We start from the raw sequence: 23,297 nt of genomic DNA, 5'->3' as shown, positions 1-23,297 counted from the left end.
GAAGCGGAAACTCAGTACCGCGTTCTGGGCCAGGTAGCCTGGGAAATATAGTCGTGTGATTCCGGGGACTGCAGGGCCGTGGAGGGGAGGGGGTGGGCCGGGAGAGGAACTAGGCTGGCTGGTTGCTTCTTGCTTCTCCCATCAAACAGCGAGCCTCAGGCCTCGGCGAGACTTTGCTGCCCGGGGCATTGACCTCATCCCCAGCCAGCCAGCCCTCCTGGCCCTTATTGCCTTGCTCCTTGGAGTCAGCCCGCCAAGGAGACCCGCGACGGGGCCCATGTTTCATCCGGGGTTCGCGCAGCGGAGGCGGGAGGTGAGGCCGGGTTCCATGCTGAGGGTCCTGGGTAGGGTGTACTGGGATGAGCTGAGCGGTGTGAGAACCAGGACGGCCCCGTGGGCTAACCTGAGGTGGTGCCAGCCATTCTGCTGCTTGTCCCCTTGCACTTCTCCATTTCCTCTTAGGGCTTGAACGGGGCTGCTGTGGGCGCTAAGTGCGACCTTCGAACCCTGGTCAGAGTAATGGTGAGGGGCTGCGTGACGTTATTTCATTTCAGGGTTTCTGGGCATTCTCCGCCTCAGAGCCTTTTTTAACCCTGAGAGTGATTTCCCAGGTCCAGAAAATGAGCTCGGAGCGGGGGCCACGTTGAGGGAGGAGACGAAGGGCATTGTGGGGGCGTTATGTAAAAACAGAACCCCAACCGACGGATCTTTCTCAGTCCTCGCGCTGCCCCGGCACGTGGTGCGTTGTGCTTCTGCTATGGAAACATTCCAGGGCGGGAAAAACCCGGCGCTAGCGCGCGCCTGCACCCTCAGGTGTTGTGTTTTGTTTTGTTTTCCCCAGCCACGCATGCGTCTTTATGCCCTGTGATTATTTGTCGACTCCTTTGCTTAGAGTAGCGCCATTTTGCAGTACGGAAGCTATAAAGCGACGCAGACTGGAACCTCTTCCTGAAAGCTGCTTCCTGCTTCCGGAGACGTGTCGCGTTTGTTTTTGTTTGGGAAGAACTTATCCTGAAATAGGAAGATTTAAAGAGCCAATTTGATTGTTTTTCTTAATGGTATGTTTTACGCTGTGATAAAGTTGTCTCAGAGAGGCTGGTATTGTTGGTGCGGATGGAGGTAGGGGCGGAGCGCACGGTCTGGGCAACTGTCTTACGGAGACTTCTTTCTTACCTTTACTGAGGGGCATTGTCTGTTACTGACCCTACAGGGTCCCAGGTTGTGGGGTCACTTTTGGGTTGGGAGGGGATTTTTGACGCTAAGGATACTTTTTGTTTATCTCATTAGGTGTCTGGAACTGGCCCTGGTCGCTGCAGGACCACCAGGGGCTTGGCTTCCTAGTCTCATTTTCCTAGATTTCCCAAAAGCCATGTCTGGGTCTTCCCTCATTAACTTTACCCCAGCCACTGATCCCAGTGATCTGTGGAAAGATGGGCAGCTGCAATCACAGCCTGAAGAGCTGGAGCCCATCCTGGATGGGGCTGCAGCCCGGGCTTTCTACGAAGCCTTGATTGAAGATGAGAGCAGCACCCCTGAAACCCAGAGAGCTCAGCCTGGGCCTGCCAGGAAGAGGAAGAAAAGAAGAATGACGAGGGAGACTGCAGCAGGAGCAGCAGGAGGACATGGACAAAGGAGATCCCTTGACGCAAAGGACAAGACGACCCAGCAGATACTGAGGGCAGCCCAGGAGGGGGACCTGGCAAAACTAAAAAGGCTGTTGGATCCCCGTGAGGCAGGGGGAGCTGGAGGGAATATCAATGCTCGGGATGCTTTCTGGTGGACCCCTCTGATGTGTGCTGCCGGAGCAGGCCAGGGGGCAGCTGTGCGCTATCTCCTGGGCCGTGGGGCTGCCTGGGTAGGGGTCTGTGAGCTGGGGGGCAGAGATGCTGCTCAGTTGGCTGAAGAAGCAGGTTTCCCTGAGGTGGCCCGCATGGTCAGAGAGAGCCCTGGAGAGACAAGGAGTCCAGAGAACCGGTGAGGGAAGCCTTATCTTTTAATATTATTTAAACTTTTAAATCTATTTTTGTTTTATTGAAGCATAGTTCAAGTATATAAATTACATATGTACAATATAGCAATTCAGGATTTTTTAAAGTGATATTCTGTTTATAGTCATTGTAAAATATCTGCTAAATTTCTGTGTTGTACACACTCTCTGGGTTTAAATCCTGATTGTACTTCTTGGGCAAGCAACCTAGCGTCCATGTGGCTCAGTTTTCCTATCTAAGAAATTAGACTATACTTCTTATAGGGTTGTTAGGGTTAATTAAATGGGTTAATATATATAAAATACTAGAACAGTGCTTGTATTTAATAGCATAGTAAGCACTGTACAAATGTTAACTATAGTAATTATTATTTCCCACCCAAGAACCTTGTGAGGCCTTAACCATTCCTTCAGGTCCACTGTTGCTAACTGGGGAGGAAAGACAGTTTGTTTCTTGGCAGAGATACTGGAAGGACCTTGTCCCACCCTGCCACCCACCTCTGAGGCCTAAACCCTTGTGCTACCCTTAACCTTTCTCTTTTTTTCTCTCCAGGTCCCGATCCCCCTCCCCCCAGTACTGTGAGACTTGTGATGCCCACTTTCAAGACTCTAACCACTGTACATCCACTGCTCACCTGCTGTCGCTGTCCCGGGATCTCCGGCCCCCCATCCTACCACTTGGGGTCTCTACCTCCAGCCCAGGCTTCAAGCTGCTGCTGAGGGGGGGCTGGGAGCCTGGAATGGGACTAGGACCCCGGGGTGAGGGCCGTGCCAACCCTATCCCCACTGTCCTCAAGAGGGACCAGGAGGGGTTAGGCTACAGACCAGCACCTCAGCCCCGAGTTACACATTTCCCAGCTCGGGATATACGGGCAGTGGCTGGGAGGGAGAGAGCCCCTAGGGTGACCACACTGAACCGCAGGGAGGAGAAAAGGCAGGAAGAGAAGGACAAGGCCTGGGAGCGGGATCTGCGGACATACATGAACCTCGAGTTCTGACTTGGGCAAGTTCTGAGCTTGGTGTGTTGCTGAAGTCTGAACTTGGGCCCCGAACTTAGACACTTGGGCTTCTACTTCCTGATGTCTGCCCAGGTTCCACACCTTCTGGTTTTGATCAGTGGACTCTGCCTTCAGTAGAAAGAAGCCAAAAGTTGAGAAATAAAATCAAGCTTTTCTCCCTCTTGGTGTTTTATTCACTTTTCTGGAAGCTGTTGCAGGGAAGCCAAACGAGACGGGACCACATGAAATTCTACCAGAACCAGAAGAGGCGGCTCCTCTACGTGGCCTGATAGGGTTGCCTCTGCCAGTCTGGTTCACTTCTAGTCCCCAGCCACTGTCCTTAGTGCCCCACCTATTTTTTCAACCCCTGAACCAGGAATTACCCATCTCTATGCAAGTCTATGCAGAGCTTCCCTGGTGGCTCGGATGGTAAAGAGTCTGCCAGCAATTCAGGAGACCCAGGCTTGATCCCTGGGTTGGAAGATCCCCTCAAGAAGGATATGGCAACCCAGTCCAGTGTTCTAGCCTGGAGAACCCCATGGACAGAGAAGCCTGGTGGGCTACGTTCATGGGGTCGCAAAGAGTCAGGCATGATTGACCGACTAACACTTTCATGCAGGTTTGACCTCCCACAGAAAGCACCTTCTGTCCACTCTAGCCAATTCAATCACTGATTTCACAAGTTTGTATACTATGTGCTATGAATGGGAATGAGACAAGCCCAATCTTAAGGCTGCTCGCACCTGTAGGAGACACGATGTGATAAAAAGAATGTATGGTGATGGGGAAGTCAGGAAAGGCTCAGAAATGATCACGGGTGGCATCTTGCAGGAAGAGGGCAGTGTGATACGAACACCAAAGATGTAGCCTGTAGGCTGTTAGCTGAGCTGGAACCAGAACTCTGGCCTCCCAAATCTACACTTTAAGCCAAGGTTCTTCATTTTGATACCCGAAAACAGGGCAGGAAGCACATCCTGTTTGTCTACACTTGTCTTCCCCATACTTCCTCTCCTGCTCCTCCTGCCTCATACCAGGTGCCAGGCATATGAAGTGCCCACTGTTGTCAAATCCAAGAGGTAAGCATCTGTGCATGGAGGAGCAAGGAAGGGCTACTCAAGCCCCAAGCCTCCTCTCAGCTTTCTCTTCTGGAAAAGCCTTTCATGAAATCGTGAACTAGAAGAGTGGAGCGGGATGCAGGGAAGAACTCAAGGGAACTAAAGGGGGCGGGCGAGCTTAAGGGGATACCAGCGGCCGGGGGTTTCTAGGCGACGAAAATGGAGCCTGGGCTTATATTCACGCTTTTGGCTCCTGTGACCTCGGCTGTACGCCCCTCGGTACGGCCGGTGCGCTCTCATGGCGCGCACAGGCAGCTCGGGCCGGGGGCGGGGGTTGGGGGGCGGTCGATCGACAGGGTCCGCCCCGCGAGCTGGGGCTCCGCCTCCGCCTGTCCTCTAGTCCCGGTGCGGCTGCTTCCGGGCTCTGCGCTCCGGGCGGCTTCGCGAGGCCGAGGCCCCGACGCTGGGCCCGGGAGGGGCTGCATCGCTTGGATGCCTGGACGCTAGGCTCCCCAGGCAGGCGCGCGCTTTGCCTCGCTCCCGGGATCTCCCAAGACATCTCCGGCCTGACCTTGCGAAGACTGAATCTCAGCTGCGGGCTGGGGTGCCAGTGGGGCCACGTTATAGGAATCACAGCCCTCTGAATCAAAGCAGGAACGTTGCTGGCTGGAGTTTGCCGGATACCTCACCCCCCACTCACTTAACAGGAGACTTCTTTCTGAGCTGCCTTAGGGCAGCAGTTAGGACTCTCCTGGTCGGTCGGGAGCACCTAGGAACCGAGGCCACCTTCCTTCCTTCCTTCCTTTTTGGATGGAGAACCGCCTCCCCAGTTTCTGGGGCACCTTGGGGCGTGGCCTTGGTGAGTGAAACTTGGGGTGCTGCCTGCTGGGAAGGAAACCTGGAAGACAGGGAGGACACTGTGACGGTGTCCCAGGCTTTGTCAGATCCGTAGACTTTTGGAATCGTGTGTGTGTGCATAGTGGGGTGGTGGTGAATGGATTTGAATGTGCCTCTCTTTACCTTAAAACTGAAACGGAAACAAGCCACTTCAGGCTGCATGACCATCCCGGGAAGAGGAGAGCCACTTCTGAGCTCAGAGTAGGACTCTCCAAGCAGATTCCTGTTCTTCTGAGCCTAAACACACTCTGGTTTCTGAGGAAATCCTCAGTCCTCCATCCAAGAACCTAAGCCGTGCCAGGAAGCAGCCCCAGAATTGGAGGGCTCATTGCACACCCCAGCCATGTTCCTCCGACGCCTTGGTGGCTGGCTCCCTCGCCCCTGGGGCCGCCGGAAGTCGACAAGACCTGACCTGCCCACCCCAGAACCCAGACGGATGGACAGCTCCTCTGAGAATTCAGGGAGTGACTGGGACAGTGCCCCAGAAACCATGGGAGATCTGGGGTCTCCCAAGACCCAGGACTCAGGTGCACAGAGGAGCTCTGGGGCTGCTCCAGAACCAAGCAGGGAGGCCCAAGTTGAGCAACTGGTGTACAAAAGAATGGATTCTCTCAAGTGGGAGAAGACTGCTTCCAGCACCCAAGAGTCTGGGAGACCAGAGGCTGGGGAGACCATTCCCAAACTAGGACAGGATCCTGTGGACTCAGATGGCACCGGGAAACGTGGAGGGTCCCCTGAAGAGGAATTGAACCCCTCAGTGGCTGAAGCCCTGGTAGAGAAGCCTGGCCGGCATCAGAAGCTGCTGGGCTGGTTGCGGGGGGATACAGGTGGGGGAGCAGGGGCTCCCCACCAGTATCTGGGGGACCCAGAGGAGTGTCTGCAGATCTCCACCAACCTGACCCTGCACCTGCTGGAGCTGCTGGCCTCAGCCCTGCTGGGGCTCTGCTCAAGGCCCTTGCGGGCAGCCTTGGACGCGCTGGGCCTGCGTGGACCGCTGGGCCTCTGGCTGCATGGGCTGCTGTCCTTTCTGGCTGCTCTGCATGGACTCCATGCTGTGCTGAGCCTACTGACCGCTCACCCCCTGCACTTTGCCTGCCTCTTTGGTCTTTTACAGGCCCTGGTGCTGGCCGTCAGCCTCCGGGAGCCCATTGGGGATGAAGAGGCCACTGACTTGGAGGGGGAGAAGTTAGGGAGGGAGGGGGAGGAGCAGAGGGGAGACCCAGGCAAGGGGCTGTGACCAAGGGGTACGGTGTGACCCAGGGTCCTACCCTCAGTGGGGTGGGAGCAAGGATGAAGATAGTGTGGGAGGTATGATCCAAATTGTAAGTACAGGGACCTCAGGGAAGGGGCAGAAACCCCAGAGTATGAGGGCACAGAGCCCCCTCCACACACAGGAGAGCTGTTCAGGGTGTCTGTGTTTATGAACAGTGGGGGCCTCGCCCTTGAATTCACCAGCTGTTGTTAATTTTTGCTTTTACATTTTTCCCACTTTGTTTTTTTCTTCCACCTCCACTTTTTAAAAGCAAAAAAAAAAAAAAAAGTGTGGTGGTGAGAATAAAGACTGAAGGGTCCTCTCAACCTTTTAAAATTCTCCAGGGGTGGAGAAAACCAGTCAGGACAGACAGACCTCTGGGTGGGGTAAGAGGGTGGTTGAGAGACTCGGGGGATCCCTTGGATCCTGGGATCTGCACCATCTGGGGAAGAGCAGCACTCCTAGGTGGGTACATTAGGGAGTCTGGATGGGGTTCCCACAGGTGATGGGGAGCCTGAAGGGAGGACCTGAGGATTCCTAGGAGCCAGGGGGAGTGGGGCTGGGTGCAGGCAGTGTTGGCAGGACAGCCAGCTCATAGGGGCTGGCAGCTCGCAGGCAGCATGGGGAGCACTGGAGTTTGCAGACCCCACTAGGGGGTTGGGTTTGCTCACTCAGCAATAAATAACTGTGTCACACCAAATGCTAAATATACCACTACAAAGCGAGAGTTACCACCGCTCAGTGTCCTTCCTGACGCCGTCCAACTGGGGGTTGAGGTGGGAGAAGGTCCAGGGGGAGGACTGAAATGAGGGCAGTGGGACTGATGTTGGGAGACAAACCCCCAAATGAGATGAGGATTGGAAAATCATCTTTATTACTTTTGAAAGAGAGTTGGGAGACTCCAGCTTCTCCCCTCACCATACAAGTTCCAGCTGTATCCATCTGGGGGGCATAGGTGAAGCCACAGGTCAGTTACTGGACAGCTCGCAGGCGTCTGGTGGGAGGAGAGAGAAAGGAGGGTGGACAGGAGGGAGACCCAGGGAGAGAGGCAAGGCTGATGGCAACGGGATGAGGCAGAATGCAGTCTCTCACACCCCATGTCAGACAGTCTCTGAGGTCTTTTTTCCCCTGCAGACCTCTGCCCCTCTGCCCCTGTCTGACCTTCTGCCCCTTTTATCCACTGCAATAGCCCAGAGTCCATCCTGGCTCCCTCTGGTACCATCAGTCTATGACACAAGTGGAAGTGTCAACATAGCCAGTGTGATGATGTCAGCCTTCGGCCATGCCCCCTGGTGACATCACTTGAGTCCCTTTCATCCAGCTCTCACAGAAGACTTGATAAGTCCTAGTTATCTTCCGTAAGATTTTACCCCCTCACCTTGATTCCTGGGAGTCAGTAAGAAGGCCTTAAAGTCCAGGCAGGAGGTCAGGGACTGGAATTCCTCCACACACTTCTCAGGAGGGTGGGGTGAGCGATCTGGAAAGGGAGGGCCAGGCTCATCAAAGCCCCTGCTTCTCAGCACAGCCCCTGGTGAGGACCTCAGGGAAGCAGCCAGCCCTTCCTGGGATGATGTCACAGGACCCAGATAAAGGGACTCTATTGCCTCCTCCCAACCCCCATCCCTCCTCCTCTCTTTTTCCCCAGATTTTGCCTGGCCTCCCCACTCACTGTAGAGGAGGAAGCGCTGGTAACCCTGGCCTGTCTCTTTCAGCATGATTCCACCTGGGCATGCACTGGAGAAGAGCTTGGTCTTCATGTCAGGGCGGCCTGTCATGGTTGGGGGGCGGTTAGTGTGAAGACAAGCAAGCCTGCCCAGGGGGCCTAAGGAGAGTGAGGGCTGGAGAAAACCAACCTTCGGTTCTGAGATCTGTGCTCCCGTCAGACAGGTGGTAGATCCATTTCCGGGGCACACAAAGCCCGTTTTTCCTGCAGAAGTGGTGGTGGCAAGGAGGAGAAACAGTGACACCTCAACCACTCAGTGCCAGCCTCTATTCCATCTTACTCTTTCTGGAACCCTGGGTCCCCTTGGGTTTCAAGTTATGAAGGGATGGTTAGGTCCATCTCTCTCTGGAGGGAAACTAACAAAGCTATTGAACTCAAGTGGGCCAAGAATAATGGTATGCCAAAGAGCCCAGCTCTTTGTGGGCAGGTGCTCACACTTTAGGCAGAGACCGCACCTACTGGTGCCTCTGCCTCCTCACCACTCACGTGCGGATGGTCGCTCGAAGCTGTAGCTGCATGGGGGCAGAGCCCACAGCCATGTTGAAGACAATGTTGTCCACAGGGTCAAAAGTCGCCAACTCCTCCTTGGTGGGAGCTGCCCCTGCGATAAAGTACCACTGGCCCAGGTGGGGGTCTGGGAACTGGAGAGACAAGGAAGGGAGCAGAAGAAGGTGGGTCTCACTACAGAATCCAACCTCTTCATCAGTCAGAATGACAGTACTTAGGGATGAGGGTGTTGGCTGCCTTTTTCCAGCTAAAGACTGGATCCGTGACAAGGAGTCACTAAATGACTTTTCCTCTTTGCTCCTCTTCAGTAAACACCACTCTCCAGTTCTACATGTCTCCACATTGATGGCCATAGTACTTATATATATTTTTAACTTATTGCTTTCATCATCACAACACTCACACCCTTTCTTCCTTCCAGTGTGGCTTTCTGGTCATGCTGGGCCTCTTACCCTAGTCCATCAGAGCCCCCTCAGCCCCAACTCAGCAGCTTCCATGCTCAGTGCATACCTCTTTCCCATCCACTCCTTCAGTTGTCAGTTGGCTGTGCTCAGGGCACTGGTAGATGGAGTTAAGGAGAAAGCCATAGAGGTAGAGAAGAGCTGCCCAAATGTGGTGGAACATCTTCAGGCAGGAGGGAGCTGGTGCTCTGTGTGGAGTGGCTGGTGCCTTAACTGCTCTCCCCAACTCGCTGCTCAGTATAGTCTGCTTCCAGCCCCCTTGCCTCGACCCTTGACCCTTTCACCCGCTAATGAGTAACTTCAATCTTGTTTTCCAACCCAACCATGGATTACTTACAGTGTTCAGGACTTCCTCCCCCTCTTCGCAACGCAACCACTCCACAGGACATACTGGCACGTCCAGGGTCTCCCAGGAGTGAAGACAGCTGAGACCTCCAGGTGGTCTTTCAAACCCTATCTGAGCTGGGATATCTGCTGTGCTGTGCAGCACTGAAGAGAGAGGGATTGATTCTACCAGTCACTCACTCACTGAGAAAACTGTTTTTGAGTTCCAGTTGTTTGTCAGGAACTGGCTAAGCCCTGGGAACATAAAAGTAAGACATAGTCCCTGGCCTTGAAGAAGTCAGTCTAAGGAGAACTAGCTGTGTAAACAAATCATTGCAATACCACCTGGTAAGTGCTTTACAACAGGTATGTACCAGGTGCTGAAGTATGTGGATGGGAGGCTTTCTCTCTCAAGTTGTTCATTGGAGAAACTATGCACACCGTCCAGAAAAGTCTGCTGACACACGAGTTCATTCACTTAATGTTTATTACTGCAAGAAGCTACAGAATCTAGTGGTTAGAGTACAGACAGTGGTGTCAAGCAGGGTGGGTCCAAACCCTTACTTTGGACAGTTTTATTAATCTTGCCTGTTTTCTCATGTATAAAATGAGCAAATCATCAATCTCATAGGATTAAAAGAGCTAAGGCATATGAAGCCCTTAGCAAAGGCCTGCACATAAATCCAAAGTAAATATTCCCTATAATTAATAGTAATGTTTGTAAAGCACTTATTAGTCTCTCGTGGGTATTATGCTCTCAAGTAATAGGAAGTAGGAAAGAATTGTCAAGAGGCAATCATTGGGTACTGCCAAGAAGATGGTACTTCCTGGATTATTTATAACCCACAGGCTGCCATAAAGATTTGTTCTGAGAGGTGAGGCTTGCTCTGGGCTTGCGATTTAGCTAAAGGAATAAATTTTGGGTGATGAATAGCTGAGGGTTCATTATATTTTTTAACAAAAAACTAAAATGCAAGCTATTGGGGCAGTAAAATAGAAGTGCTTGACCCAAGGGAGTCTGGTAGGCCGGATTTGTCAGTTCTGCCACTTACATTCACCTATAAAAGGGATGTAATAGATGTTGAAAGGCTATTAAATGTGACAGTATGTGAAACCCTCAGCAAACCGGCTGGCACCAACTAGGGGCTCACTGTACATATGCTTATTAAAACTTTCAGTACCGGGACTTAAGTAGAAGCTACAAATCCCAGAAAGGACAGGCACCGGAGGCAGGTACACCGGCAGCAACGGCTTTGGCTGGAGGAGTGGCAGCACTGAGGGGCCCAGGCCCTTGCCCGAGGGGCGGGGGGAGAAGAGGGCAGTGGGACGGTAACTATACCGGACCTTCCACCTGTAGAAGCCCTTAGGCGGCCCTCTCAATCCCCCAGGGTCAGAGTCTTGTGTTTCACTCCAGTCTGACCCCATGTTTCCAATTCCCAAACTCGGAGTCGTCCTTTTTAAGATAAAAGTCCTGAAAGGTCCTAAATCCTTGGTTTCTCCAAAACATGGCGTGTGCCCTCGGCCGCAACCGCCGGGGAAGAACATGGCGCCACAAAACGCCCACCGGGCAAAACCGAGGTCAGGCCCAACGACGCCACCGCACGTAAATCAGCTCGAGAACCACCTCCAACCGCCTATGGAAAGGGTGACTTCCGCAGACGCCGAAGGAGTGGCTCAGCGAGGACGATGGTAAGAGAAGACAGGATTCTAGGTGGCCTGGACAGTGCCGCCTCAAATTCTCTGCCGACCAAGACTTCAGCATAGATTTGCGAGGCACAATCCCCAGCCTCCAGACTCCAAGATCCACACAACGGCTCAAAGCCTCTTTCGAGGCAGTCGAAGAGTCCCATCTCGTGTTTTTTATCAGGCATTTATAGCGGCCACCACAACCCCCCTATTGCTTAAGCGCGCGCAGGGGAGACCTGAACAGCGCCAGCTGTGGTGGGGAGGTGCCTAAGTGTGCACGCATGCGTAGTAGGACGCACGCAAGCGCAGTACGGTCCCCCGGGCGACGGCGGTGGCGGCGGCTCTTCGGGGTGCTCGGCTCCCTCCCATCTAGGCCGGCCCCGGCCCGTCTCGCCCCCAGGAACTCACTATTTGGGGCCGCGGACTTTCTGGAAAAGCCCCACAAAAGTAAAGCTTGGGGACCTGGGGGGAGCCGGAAGTACCGCCTCGCGATCCCCAAATACTATCGGGGAAACGGAAGTGGCCGTCGGTGGCAGGTTGGGGGAGACCGGAAGTGACGGTACCGTGGGGAAGTCGGGGGCGGAGCTGGGTGGTAGGGTGTGTGTGTGTGTATGTGTGTGTGTGTTTGGAGTGTGTGTATGTGTTTGGAGTGTGTTGGTTGTGCCTTTCTGATAGAACACCGAGGGTACGTGGAAGAGGGAGACAGCTCGCCGATCTAGTCCCCCGTGAGTGTTCGTCATTTCGGGTCTCTAGTGACTTAAGCGGGTTCGATGGGCGTGGCGTGGCGCGCGTGCGCGAAACCACTTTCTCCGCAGAGTCTAGCGCGACCCTCGCTCTCTGGTTGTCCCCTGGGTTTGCCGACTTCTCGAGCCCTTGTCCTACCGCGACCGGTGATGACACCGGTCTCGTGTTTCCTTCCTTCCCGTCTTCCTAGCTCTTCTGGCCCTCCCTTACTGTGATTGGCGTCGTTGAGCCCCTCCCACCTGCCGCCCTCCAGCTCCCCGTGCCGTCGATCTCTTACCCTTTGTGTTTCTCTCCCTGTGCCCCGGAATCAGAAGGGGGATGGGGGCGGGTGTGAGTGTGTGTGCTCGTGTGGGAGAAACTCTTTAGGTATGGGGCGGAGTCTCGGGCAGGGGAGGCTTCCGGGTATATAAAAATCTGCTCTAGGCGACAGCGGGCCTCCTCCTAACATTCTTCCTTAGAGAGCTGTCGGCCATGGAGCCCAGTGATAGTACCAGTACCACTATGGAGGATCCTGACAGCCTGGAGGTGCTGGTGAAGACCCTGGACTCTCAGACCCGGACCTTTATTGTGGGGGCCCAGGTGAGACCCCAGTACTTCTGGGAGACACTCATTAACTCTTCCTCTTACAGGTTCTTTGTACTGACTGAAAGAAGAGCCTGATATTATGGTTTTCAAATTTTTTCTCATTGGTTCTTTTGTTCATGTTGTATCCAGAACATTTTCTGATGTTTCCTCTTTGGCTTTTGTTGGGTGAGGTAGATTTTCTTTGCCTTCCTCCACCTCGATAAAACTCAATGCAGAGGGAAAGAAAGAAGGAGGAATCTGTATGCCAACATGATAGATGAACCCCAGCCCAAAGGGACAGATGTGGCTCCTGCCTTTGAGAAGGCAAACAGAACACTAGGACCTAAAGTAGAAGAGTGTCTTAAAAACTGATGAGGTCTATGCTGTGTTTTTAAAGGATAGGAGTCGATCCCATAATGCTCATAATGCAGGTAGATCCTTAATAGACAAAACCGTAAGGAGGTTGATCCATAGTTTTAAACACATTGTTTCGTGTATTTAATGAGACTGTGTAGGCTTTTGTGATTAGGTGTTTGTAAACAGCTGGATACTTCTCACAAGTCAGTTGTCTAGTTAGGAAAAATATTTTTCTGACTTTGCCCCTTTTTCTTCTTGCTTGAGTCTGCCTTCCTTAACCTGATTCTCTACCACATCTTCTTTGTCATTGCTTTTATCTTTAAGGTTACAGTGTTGTATCATTTTGTGTTTGTGGAGGGGTCACCGGTATCTCTAGGCACACACATTCCTTTTGGAGCCAGGCAGAGAGGGAGAGAAGAGAATGTCAGTTGGTGTTTCTGGTCTTCAGCCCTGTAGTTTTCTCCTGGGCCTGTACCTGAAGTTCGTTACGTTTAGTGTATGTATTTTGACAAGTGTTGCCCTAGTTCAGGGCTTTGCTCAATAATTACCTCACAATTAAGACAGGTGGGTAGTAATTTTAGGATGGGATGGTTTTTACCCCTTACAAGTCAGCTGTCCCCCTTCTGTCCTTTTTCTTCCACTCCCTGATTCCTCGTCATGTTTCTTCTTCCCTACAGATGAACGTAAAGGAGTTTAAGGAACATATTGCTGCTTCTGTTAGCATCCCGTCTGAGAAACAACGGCTTATCTACCAGGGACGAGTTCTGCAGGATGATAAGAAGCTCCAAGAATACAGTAAGGGGGTGGGGGAGGCAGAGCAGAGCTTGAGGCTGCTGTCCAGAGCAGTGAGCTGAGGCCAAGGGTTTCCCTGATCATGTAATGTTTTGGTGTGTATCTTTTTTCTGCAGATGTTGGGGGAAAGGTTATTCACCTTGTGGAACGGGCTCCTCCTCAGACTCAGCTCCCTTCTGGAGCATCTTCTGGAACAGGGTCCACCTCAGCCACCCATGGTGGGGGACCCACGCCTGGTACTCGGGGGCCTGGGGCCTCTGTTCATGACCGGAATGCCAACAGCTATGTCATGGTTGGAACCTTCAATCTTCCCGTAAGCTTGTGTTCCTCACGGGAGGGTTTTTGTGGGGTCAGTTTTGGTTGTGGTAGCAGCCAAGAGTTCATAAGAGAGGTGTGTCAGTCTTTAAAAGGGCTTTGGTGGGCTCTCTGGTCTGGTAACAGCCTCTGTCTTTGATAATCTAGAGGGGTCGGGCACCAGAGAATCAGTTGGAAGCGTGGGGGCCTTAGTATTTGGCTTCTCCCAGAGCAACTTCCCTTACCCTTTCCTCAGAGTGACGGCTCTGCTGTGGATGTTCACATCAACATGGAACAGGCCCCGATTCAGGTATCACAGGGCCTGGGAGGGTCAAGGAAGGGGATCTGGGAGAAGGAGGCCACGAAGTGGGGGATGGGTCTGGCTGAAGAGATGGGGCTGGGTCCTGGTTTAGTAGGTAATGGAGCTTGTGGCTTTCTCTCCAACCTGTCCTGATTTTCTCTCTCATTGTAGAGTGAGCCCCGAGTGCGGCTGGTGATGGCTCAGCATATGATCAGGGATATACAGACCTTACTCTCCCGGATGGAGGTGAGTGGGCAAGGCTGGCCACTGCCTGTCACACTCCATCCTCCCTACCCCTTTTGTCTCAGCCTAGGGATGACTGGTCACATCCACTGGGTTCTCCCCTCTTAATCTAATCTCTTTTTTGCAGTGTGTGCTCTTTTGGGCAGAAAAAGTATCTTTCTTTTGAGGCTGTCCTGTCCCTGCTGATTCTCTTTGCAATTAAAGAAGGATTCCTTGCCTTCCTGTTCCTTGATTGTCATATTTGATGCTGGGATGGCTTAGCTTCATTAGTTTGTATTTGCAGCCAGTGTCCTTTCCTTCTTTTCTCTTGGAGGCTAGGAAACCACAATCCCTAGTTTTTGTTAATAGTTTATTTGTAAGTATCATAGGTGTTTGTCACACGTCTAATTCGTGTACATTTTAGGGAGTCAGAGATTCAGATGCAGAGCCTTGCCTTCGGGGCGCCTAGTTAGTGCCCCTTCTCCACTCAGTCTGCTCTGACTTGAGTAATCTGCTGCAGTTTCACGTTGCCTTTGTTGTCCTGACTCTTCTCCCGCTTCAGTGCCGAGGGGGGGCCCAAGCCCAGCACAGTCAGCCGCCACCCCAGACACCAACGGTGGCCCCAGAGCCGGTGGCCTTGACCTCCCAAACGTCAGAACCGGTTGAAAGTGAAGTGCCTCCTCGGGAGCCCATGGAGGCGGAAGAAGTGGAGGAGCGTGCCCCTGCCCAGAGCCCGGAGCTCACCCCTTCTGGCCCAGCCCCAGCGGGCCCAGCATCTGCCCCAGAGACAAATGCACCCAAGTGAGAGAGGGAGAGCACCTTTTGGGGTGGGAGTGGGTTGGGGATTCTAAGTGAAGTGTAAGGACCAGGAAAAGGTCTGACGAGAGAGAAAACATTGTTCAGAGGTGGTGCTTGTAGAGATAGTGTTGAGGGGCGGTGCGGGGGGCTCTGGAGTAGCTAAATGAGATTGAGACTGGCCACTGAGCTAGAGGCGCTGCCCTTCTTTGGGTTAGGAAATCCACATGGTGCTCCCGGAGGTGGCAAGCATCTCTCCCCTGAGTACCCAGAGGCCCTATCTGGTTTTTAAGAGTTGGTGTTTTGCCATTATAGGTACAGGATTGTGTTGTGGGAAGGGTGAAGGCAGTTTGTCTTTTCCTGTCCTTCCCCGCTGGGTGAGGTTAAAGAACAGAAGCTCTGCTAGTTCCAGGGGGGTGGGGTGGGGGGTTAGGCTGGGGCTCTGGGAGGCCAGGGAGAAGTGGGGCACGGGTGGCAAGGGCAGGAGTCTGAGGGAAGCTTCGGCTCACGGCCGCTTTGGGTTTTGCCCACAGCCACCCTTCGCCTGCGGAGTACGTCGAGGTGCTTCAGGAGCTGCAGCGGCTTGAGAGCCGCCTCCAGCCCTTCCTGCAGCGCTACTATGAGGTTTTGGGTGCTGCTGCCACCACGGACTACAACAACAATGTGAGCCCACCCACCCCCTCACCTCCAGCACCCCCAGATAGAGCAGGGCGAAACGTAGATCACTTCCCCTGCCCCGTGCCCCAAAAGATGTCATCTTCTACAGAGCAGCTTCTCTTTAGATTAGGAAGGAAATGATTGTTTCCTCCTTGACAGGAACACAGGATCTTTTCCTCGTTGACATCTTTATGGTGTTCACTGTCTTCTCACTTTCATGATCCCCTAAATTAGTTACTTAGCAAGTTTATAATGTAAGGGAGATTAGCAGGTGATAGCTTACTGATTCACTGTAGGATTTATTATCAAAGGAAGCTATTTGTGTATAAACTGGAGCTTACTTGCAAAGATTTGGTGTATACAGAAGCTTCAGAGGATGTACCTAAAGACATAGTGCTCACTTGCTCAGTTGTGTCTAACTCTTTGTGACCCTGTGGCCTGTAGCTCGCCAGGCTCCTCTGTCCATAGGGTCTTCCAGGCAAGAATACTGGAATGGGTTTCTATTTCCTTCTTCAAAAGACAGAGAGGATGTGATAATCAATCTCCAGAAGGCATTACTTTTTTAACAAGGTGGATCCTAGCCTAATGCTTTCTGCTTTTCTGTGTTTGGCCCTGGGGAGTACAGCAAGAGGGCCGTGAGGAGGATCAGCGCTTGATCAACTTGGTGGGGGAGAGCCTGCGGCTGCTGGGCAACACCTTCGTGGCACTGTCTGACCTGCGTTGCAATCTGGCCTGTGCGCCCCCTCGTCATCTGCACGTGGTCCGGCCCATGTCTCACTACACCACCCCCATGGTGCTCCAGCAGGCGGCCATCCCCATCCAGGTGGATCAGGGGAGCCTGGATGCGGGCAGATGGGGGGCTGTTGATGAAGTGATCCATCGTAGCTGTTGGGCTCCAAGGAGGTTGGGAGGGGAGCAGACTCGGCAAACATGGTGACCAGGATGGAGGAGACGTTAGAAGTGTATCATGGGGTGCTCTGGGTTAGGCGCTTGTGTTTCACTCACGTCTGCCCCGTTGTCTCTGTCGTCCAGATCAATGTGGGGACCACTGTGACCATGACGGGGAACGGGACACGGCCCCCCCCGACTCCAAGTGCGGAGGCACCTCCCGCTGGTGCTGGGCAGGCCTCGTCCCTGGCCCCTTCTTCTACCGCCGTTGAGTCTTCGAATGAGGGGGCTTCCCCGCCAGGACCAGCTCCCCCACCGACCGCCAGCCACCCGAGGGTCATCCGGATTTCCCACCAGAGTGTGGAACCTGTGGTCATGATGCACATGAACATCCAAGGTGAGCTGGGAATAGCTGCTGGCAGAGCAGAGCGGTGCAAGGAGGGGTCTTGGGTTGGTGCTGAGATGTGGGGGCGCCAGGGTGGGAAAGGAGAGGCCAGGGCTGGTGGCGGTGGCTGATGGCGCAGAGCACAGGCTCTTTAAGTTGGCGTGTGTCGGGAGGGGCAGGAAGAACGGCTTGTCCTCAGAGAGTTGTGTGCGTGGTGAAGGGAGCATCTCCTCCCCATCTAGATGGAGTGAAAGGCCATTTTTCTGGTCGGGGGAGTGGAGGCCTGAAGCCCGCTGATCTTGGGAGGATCCAGTTAGACCTTGGCCCTGCCTGTCTCAGGCCACTTTCTCTGTCTCCTTGCCCAGATTCTGGCACACAGCCTGGTGGAGTTCCGAGTGCTCCCACTGGCCCCCTAGGACCCCCTGGTCATGGCCAGACCCTGGGTAAGAGTGAGGGCATCAGAGCAGGTTGAGCTCTGGGTAGAGAAGGGGTAGGGCTGAGTGGGTGGGTTGAAGGGGCTCCAGGGTCAAGGTTACATCAGACCCACCCCCCAGGCTCCACCCTCATCCAGCTGCCCTCCCTGCCCCCTGAGTTCATGCACGCCGTCGCCCACCAGATCACTCATGAGGCCATGGTGGCAGCTGTTGCCTCCGCGGCCACAGGTAACAACCTGAAAGGGGAAGCCTGGGAGGTGGGGCCCAGTCCACGGTGGTGGGCGTCGTCTGCTGGCTTGCTCGGACTGGGCCCTCAGCCGTTTTCGGTCTCTCCCCTCTGCCGCCCACAGGACAGCAGGTGCCAGGCTTCCCGACAGCTCCCACCCGGCTGGTGATTGCCCGGCCCACGCCTCCACAGGCTCGGCCTTCCCATCCTGGGGGGCCCCCGGTCTCGGGGGCTCTGGTGAGTTAGGGGTGGGGTAGTCCCATCAGGGAAGAGTGTGGAGAGACTCATGTGGCAGGGCATGGAGAGGCCAAGTCTGAAAGCCTGCCCTTGTCTTCTTCCCTCAGCCGGGTGCTGGTTTGGGTACCAACGCCTCTTTAGCCCAGATGGTGAGCGGCCTCGTGGGGCAGCTTCTTATGCAGCCTGTCCTTGTGGGTGAGTCCGTGTCCTTCCTCACCTCAGATGGAAGCGGTTTCCCAGTTCTCTCCACCAGAATGGAGATGCTGTGGGGTCTTGTTTTCCTTGAGCTTTCCGCTGTCTTCTTTTGCTCTCTAGCTCAGGGGACCCCAGGAATGGCTCCATCTCCAGCCCCTGCGACTGCGTCAGCTAGTTCTGGCACCACCAACACGGCTACCACAGCTGGCCCTGCCCCAGGGGGGCCCGCCCAGCCTCAGCCTCCTCAAGCCTCCGCCTCTGATCTTCAGTTCTCTCAGCTCCTGGGGAACCTGCTGGGGCCTGCTGGGCCGGGAACTGGAGGGCCTGGTGTGGCTTCTCCCACCATTACTGTGGCGATGCCGGGTGTACCCGCCTTTCTCCAGGGCATGACGGACTTCTTGCAGGTGAGTGGCTGGCTGACTCTCCGCTTCAGTCTGCCTCTTCCTGAGCCCAGCCAGGTCCTGGGTGTCTTGTTGCCACTAGGAAGGAACCTTGGGAATTGATTGTCTTAGCACCCTTCATTTGGTAGATGAGGAAAACGGGCTGGGAGAGAGAAGCATAATAATTGTGTCACTGCTTTCCTGAGCCAACCCGTTCAGAGGGTACCTGCTCAACCCGACTCAGCTTATGAAAAGCCGCCATGTGTATTCTGCTATAAGGCACAAAGACTGGAACAGAGCACCATACCTTCCAGACTCCTGTGGATTTGTGCTTCCCCAATGCCGTTTTTGGGGCTTCGCTGGTAGCTCAGCTGGTAAAGAATCTGCCTGCAATGCAGGAGACGCTGGTTCGATTCCTGGGTCAGGAAGCTCCCCTGAAGAAGGGATAGGCTACCCACTCTAGTATTCATGAGCTTCCCTGGTGGCTCAGCTGGTAAAGAATCTGCCTGCAGTGCGGGAGACCTGGGTTGGGAAGATACCCTGGAGGAGGGCATGGCAATCCACTCTAGTATTCTTGCCTGGAGAATCCCTTTGGACAGAGGAGCCTGGCAGGCTACAGTCCATGGGGTTGCAGAGTCCGACACGACTGATTGAGCAGCTAAGCATAATGCCGTTCTATGTCCTTATTCTAATTTCACTCTCTGTTCTTTATTCCGTCTCTCTCGTGCAGGCAACACAGACAGCTGCTCCCCCTCCTCCGCCGCCCCCACCCCCACCGCCCCCTCCAGCCCCAGAGCAGCAGACAGCACCCCCACCGGGGTCCCCTTCTGGTGGCAGCGGGAGTCCTGGCAGCGTGGGTCCTGAGAGCCTGCCATTGGAGTTCTTCACCTCAGTGGTGCAGGGTGTGCTGAGCTCGCTGCTGGGCTCCCTGGGGGCCCGGGCTGGCAGCAGTGAGAGCATCGCTGCTTTCATACAGCGCCTCAGTGGGTCCAGCAACATCTTTGAGCCTGGGGCCGATGGGGCTCTCGGTGAGCAGATAAGGGTGCCCTGCCTTCTCTAGGGATCAGGCAGCCAGGGGAGAGTGGGTGGCCTTTGTTGATGGTGGGATGAGGCTGATGGGCTAGAGGGCAGGCCAGGTGGTAAAGGCCACTGCTGACCTCAGTCCCTGTCCCTAGGCTTCTTCGGGGCCCTGCTCTCTCTTCTATGCCAGAACTTTTCCATGGTGGATGTGGTGATGCTGCTCCACGGGCATTTCCAGCCCCTGCAGCGGCTCCAGCCCCAGCTGCGGTCTTTCTTCCACCAGCACTACCTGGGTGGCCAGGAGCCCACACCTGGTAACATCCGGGTAAATGAAGACCTTGGGCCCAGAGTTCTCCATCTCACCTTTTGTTACTTATTTCTGACTTCGTTTACGCCTTGCCTAAAGCTGTGACTGCCCCAGTCGAAACTCTGGGCTTGCTAGGGGAGGAGGGGGACATGTCTTGAGGGGTGGGGTTTGTTCTAACCTGTGCTGTCTCCACCTGCCCACAGACGGCAACCCACGCGTTGATCACGGGGCTTGAAGAGTATGTGCGGGAGAGTTTTGTGAGTATCCCTTTTCCAGCCGCTCCTTTCCTGACTGTGGTCAGGGTGGCTGTTGTTCCAGCTGCTGCTTCCCTGACTCCCAGTCTGTCTGGTTTCTGATTTGGGGGTCTTTGTGTGTCATCTTTCTCAGTCTCTGGTGCAAGTTCAGCCAGGTGTGGACATCATCCGAACAAACCTGGAATTTCTCCAAGAGCAATTTAATAGCATTGCTGCTCATGTGATGCACTGCACAGGTCAGGGGCTGGCTGAGCCAGGGCGAGGGGGCACGTTGGATGTGCAGGGCTGCCAGGTATCAGTAATCTGTCCTTCTTTGTTGCCCACAGACAGTGGATTTGGGGCCCGATTGCTGGAGCTGTGTAACCAGGGCCTGTTTGAATGCTTGGCTCTGAACCTGCACTGCTTGGGGGGACAGCAGATGGAGCTTGCTGCTGTCATCAATGGCCGAATTGTAAGCATTACTCAGCCCCAGATCCCTAGCCTTTTGCTTTTCCTCAGGTTTTCTTTGGTATCCTGCAGTTTTTTTTTCCTCCAAACTGCCACCCTTTATGCTTTGGCACCATTCAAAAGCCAGCTGAAGGTTTTGTATCGAGTCTGCACTCTTCCCCACAGCGTCGCATGTCTCGTGGAGTGAATCCGTCCTTGGTGAGCTGGCTGACCACTATGATGGGACTGAGGCTGCAGGTGGTACTGGAACACATGCCTGTAGGCCCTGATGCCATTCTCAGATACGTTCGCAGGGTTGGGGATCCCCCTCAGGTAAGAGGGCCCTCTTGGGCTATGGGCTTAGGGGACTTGGAACCAGAGAGATCTGAGAGGGCCTTTCGTGGTGGTCTCCTTCTCTGCCCCCTTTCACAGACACTTCCTGAGGAGCCAATGGAAGTTCAGGGATCAGAGAGATCTTCCCCTGAGCCTCAGGTACCAGGGAGAGGTTGAGGAGCCAGCTAACGTGGATTGGAGGGCTGGGCGGAAGGGCTGGAGGCTGAGAAATCTGAAGCCTGGGTCTTCCTACTGTCTGACTCCCAGCGGGAAAATGCTTCCCCGGCCCCTGGAACAACAGCAGAAGAGGCCATGTCCCGAGGCCCACCTCCTGCTCCTGAAGGGGGCTCCCGAGACGAACAGGATGGAGCTTCCGCTGAGACAGAACCTTGGGCAGCTGCAGTCCCCCCAGTGAGTGTCAGGAGGGGGTTGGTGGGTTAAGGCAGCTAAAGGCTGTGGTGATTGCTACTTTCTCATCGTCCTTCCCTCCCCAGGAATGGGTCCCTATTATCCAGCAGGACATTCAGAGCCAGCGGAAAGTGAAACCGCAGCCTCCCCTGAGCGATGCCTACCTCAGTGGTATGCCTGCCAAGAGACGCAAGGTTGGTTTGCCTCTTCCCTGAGGATCCCTCTGTATCCGATTTCCCCTGTTGTGCTTAGAATCAAACTAGAGACATTTCTGGTTTTTAGTCCCTTCGTTTAATTGACAAAGAAGCCCTTCTGGGACCTTTGCATTGCTGTTTGCAGCAGTCTTATCACCCCACAATCCCAAACCCCGTTTGACTAGGGCCCATCTTTCTTAAGGCAGGCATCCTCTTGTGGGCTAGCTGAGAATGCTGGATGGCTTGACCCATCCTCTCTCTCTTGCTTTGGAGACCAAGTCCAGCACATTCAAATGCCATTTTTGGCCAGAGCCGGACAAAATTAGGAAGGCGTTTCTGCTGTCAAAACTACACATGGACTGTCTCCGTTCTCTCCGCTAGCATGGAGACTCAGTGGTTGACTCATGCAAAGGGTGAGCTGGGTGGTGGCATTGGATCTGACCTTGATCCTCTTTTCCCTCTCAACCCCCTGTCCCCCAGACGATGCAGGGTGAGGGCCCCCAGCTGCTTCTCTCAGAGGCCGTGAGCCGGGCAGCTAAGGCAGCCGGAGCTCGGCCCCTGACGAGCCCCGAGAGCCTGAGCCGGGACCTGGAGGCACCAGAGGTTCAGGAGAGCTACAGGCAGCAGGTGCCCCCACCTTGAAGCAGCATAGGGATGGTCTAGTGGGAGGGGCTGGGCTAGGGTCCCTCTTCCCTGGATCCCTTCAGAGGTGAACTGGTGAGTCTGGGACTACCACTTGGTTTTACATCGTTTTACTGGAGGCATCTGGGAAGGCTCAGTGATGCTATTACTGGGTTCCTGGACAGTGTATGGCCGGTGGGGGAAATGGTACCTCCTAAGGGATGGCTCATGTGCTTGCTGGGGCCTTAGGGTCTGCGATGGCACCACTCCAACCTCCTTTGCTTTCTCTAGCTCCGGGCTGACATACAAAAGCGACTGCAGGAAGACCCCAACTACAGCCCCCAGCGCTTCCCGAATGCCCACAGGGCCTTTGCTGACGATCCCTAGCTCGATGGCCCTCCATCATCAGGGGACCATTTCCCCTCCTTCTTCCTTTACAGTATTTAAGAAATAAAAAGTCAGATTTTCCTGGCTCTTTGTCTGTAAATTGTCTTCATTAAATAGTCTTAATGCTCTAATCTTCTATGAAGTTGGTTTTATAATTTCCAGCAACCAAGCTATACTAGACAGCTTTTAACATTTTACCATGAACAGATGAGCAGTATCCTGTTTTAGAGTTGGCCATTTTCAAGGAGTACTTCCATGCAAAAACGATGAAAGAAACCTGCTCAGGTGCACACTAGGATAGGGTTCTCAAAACAGTAAAAAACCACTCAATTGCCAAGTAGCTGCAGACCTATGTAAGTCTTGCCTTAACTAACAGGCAGTGGTACCAGGGTAACTCAGCCAAGTTTGATTATGGTGGAACTGGTCTACCCAGTTCAAGCAGCCCACTGTTCCTGTTTGATCAGAGTCTGACTATAAAGACACTTCTGGTTTGCAGACAGGACCAAAGTGACATGTGGCTATGGGCTGTCCACTATTTCTTTTTAGAAGCAGTTGTCATGCCCCTCCTTTAGCGAGCTTGGTGCTGGACAAACAAAACCTGGCAGAAACCTAGGGCCAAGTCATAACCTTTGCAGCGTCTGCCAAGACCTCTGGAATGCTGGCTCAGGGACGTGAAAGGCCTGATGACTCAGAATATCTTGCTAGAGAAGCCATGTAAAGACACTGGTTGACAATCTAATGGCCTTCTACCATCCAGATGTCCCACCATGGCCCCATACATGCAAGCAAAGCTCTATAGGGCCGACCCAGCTGTCAGGTACAAACCAACCTCACTGGCACAAAAAAAACATCTAATTCCTGGCCCACGAAATTTCTAAGATAACACCAAGAGCTTGTTTTGAGGTAGTTAGAAGTGGTCACCAAGGTAAAGTAACAAATATTTGCCTAACTTAAACCACTCTACAGATCACTTGGCATTGAATATA

At 53.9% G+C, this 23,297-nt stretch overlaps 4 protein-coding genes across 17 annotated transcripts; 3 read left to right on the top strand and 1 right to left on the bottom strand.

The window, feature by feature from the left end:
- GPANK1 (G-patch domain and ankyrin repeats 1) lies at positions 25-3,167 on the top strand. 6 transcript variants are annotated; one of them, XM_005696586.3, is made up of 4 exons: positions 25-313; positions 842-1,058; positions 1,288-1,974; positions 2,541-3,166. In XM_005696586.3, exons 3-4 carry the CDS (start codon positions 1,370-1,372, stop codon positions 2,983-2,985), a joined length of 1,050 nt encoding a protein of 349 aa, XP_005696643.1. In that variant the 5' UTR covers positions 25-313; positions 842-1,058; positions 1,288-1,369; the 3' UTR covers positions 2,986-3,166. The 6 variants fall into 6 exon arrangements, with proteins under 6 accessions (XP_005696643.1, XP_013829479.1, XP_017894102.1 ...); XM_013974025.2 differs by having other exon boundaries at positions 34-813; positions 911-1,058; positions 2,541-3,167; XM_018038613.1 differs by having other exon boundaries at positions 43-313; positions 911-1,058; positions 2,541-3,167.
- Positions 4,428-6,920, top strand: C23H6orf47 (chromosome 23 C6orf47 homolog). Its single transcript, XM_005696592.3, has one exon. The coding sequence runs from the start codon at positions 5,281-5,283 to the stop codon at positions 6,172-6,174; it is 894 nt and encodes a 297-aa protein (XP_005696649.2). The 5' UTR covers positions 4,428-5,280; the 3' UTR covers positions 6,175-6,920.
- APOM (apolipoprotein M) lies at positions 7,041-11,967 on the bottom strand. Of its 3 annotated transcripts, none has more exons than XM_005696599.3 (7): positions 11,912-11,967; positions 9,218-9,369; positions 8,399-8,553; positions 8,043-8,116; positions 7,859-7,957; positions 7,568-7,666; positions 7,041-7,183 (listed from the first exon to the last, which is right to left on the bottom strand). In XM_005696599.3, the coding sequence occupies exons 3-7, from the start codon at positions 8,449-8,451 to the stop codon at positions 7,158-7,160; spliced, it is 351 nt and encodes a 116-aa protein (XP_005696656.1). In that variant the 5' UTR covers positions 8,452-8,553; positions 9,218-9,369; positions 11,912-11,967; the 3' UTR covers positions 7,041-7,157. The 3 variants fall into 3 exon arrangements, with proteins under 3 accessions (XP_005696656.1, XP_005696652.2, XP_005696653.1); XM_005696595.3 differs by lacking the exon at positions 11,912-11,967 and adding an exon at positions 10,386-11,102; XM_005696596.3 differs by lacking the exons at positions 9,218-9,369; positions 11,912-11,967 and adding an exon at positions 8,930-9,210.
- On the top strand, positions 11,147-22,397 carry BAG6 (BCL2 associated athanogene 6). Of its 7 annotated transcripts, none has more exons than XM_018038759.1 (26): positions 11,191-11,449; positions 12,093-12,213; positions 13,233-13,350; positions 13,464-13,660; positions 13,898-13,951; positions 14,114-14,188; positions 14,727-14,965; positions 15,493-15,622; positions 16,242-16,439; positions 16,649-16,901; positions 17,255-17,332; positions 17,444-17,551; positions 17,674-17,786; positions 17,894-17,981; positions 18,102-18,385; positions 19,092-19,389; positions 19,537-19,706; positions 19,892-19,945; positions 20,076-20,178; positions 20,269-20,393; positions 20,555-20,701; positions 20,801-20,860; positions 20,969-21,112; positions 21,196-21,303; positions 21,784-21,930; positions 22,216-22,397. In XM_018038759.1, the coding sequence occupies exons 2-26, from the start codon at positions 12,106-12,108 to the stop codon at positions 22,309-22,311; spliced, it is 3,495 nt and encodes a 1,164-aa protein (XP_017894248.1). In that variant the 5' UTR covers positions 11,191-11,449; positions 12,093-12,105; the 3' UTR covers positions 22,312-22,397. The 7 variants fall into 7 exon arrangements, with proteins under 7 accessions (XP_017894251.1, XP_017894248.1, XP_017894252.1 ...); XM_018038758.1 differs by lacking the exon at positions 11,191-11,449 and adding an exon at positions 11,457-11,615; XM_018038760.1 differs by lacking the exon at positions 11,191-11,449 and adding an exon at positions 11,980-12,000.

Source organism: Capra hircus, chromosome 23, assembly GCF_001704415.2.
Source record: "Capra hircus breed San Clemente chromosome 23, ASM170441v1, whole genome shotgun sequence".
Lineage (NCBI taxonomy): Eukaryota > Metazoa > Chordata > Mammalia > Artiodactyla > Bovidae > Capra > Capra hircus.
This window is presented reverse-complemented; position numbering and strand designations above follow the sequence as displayed.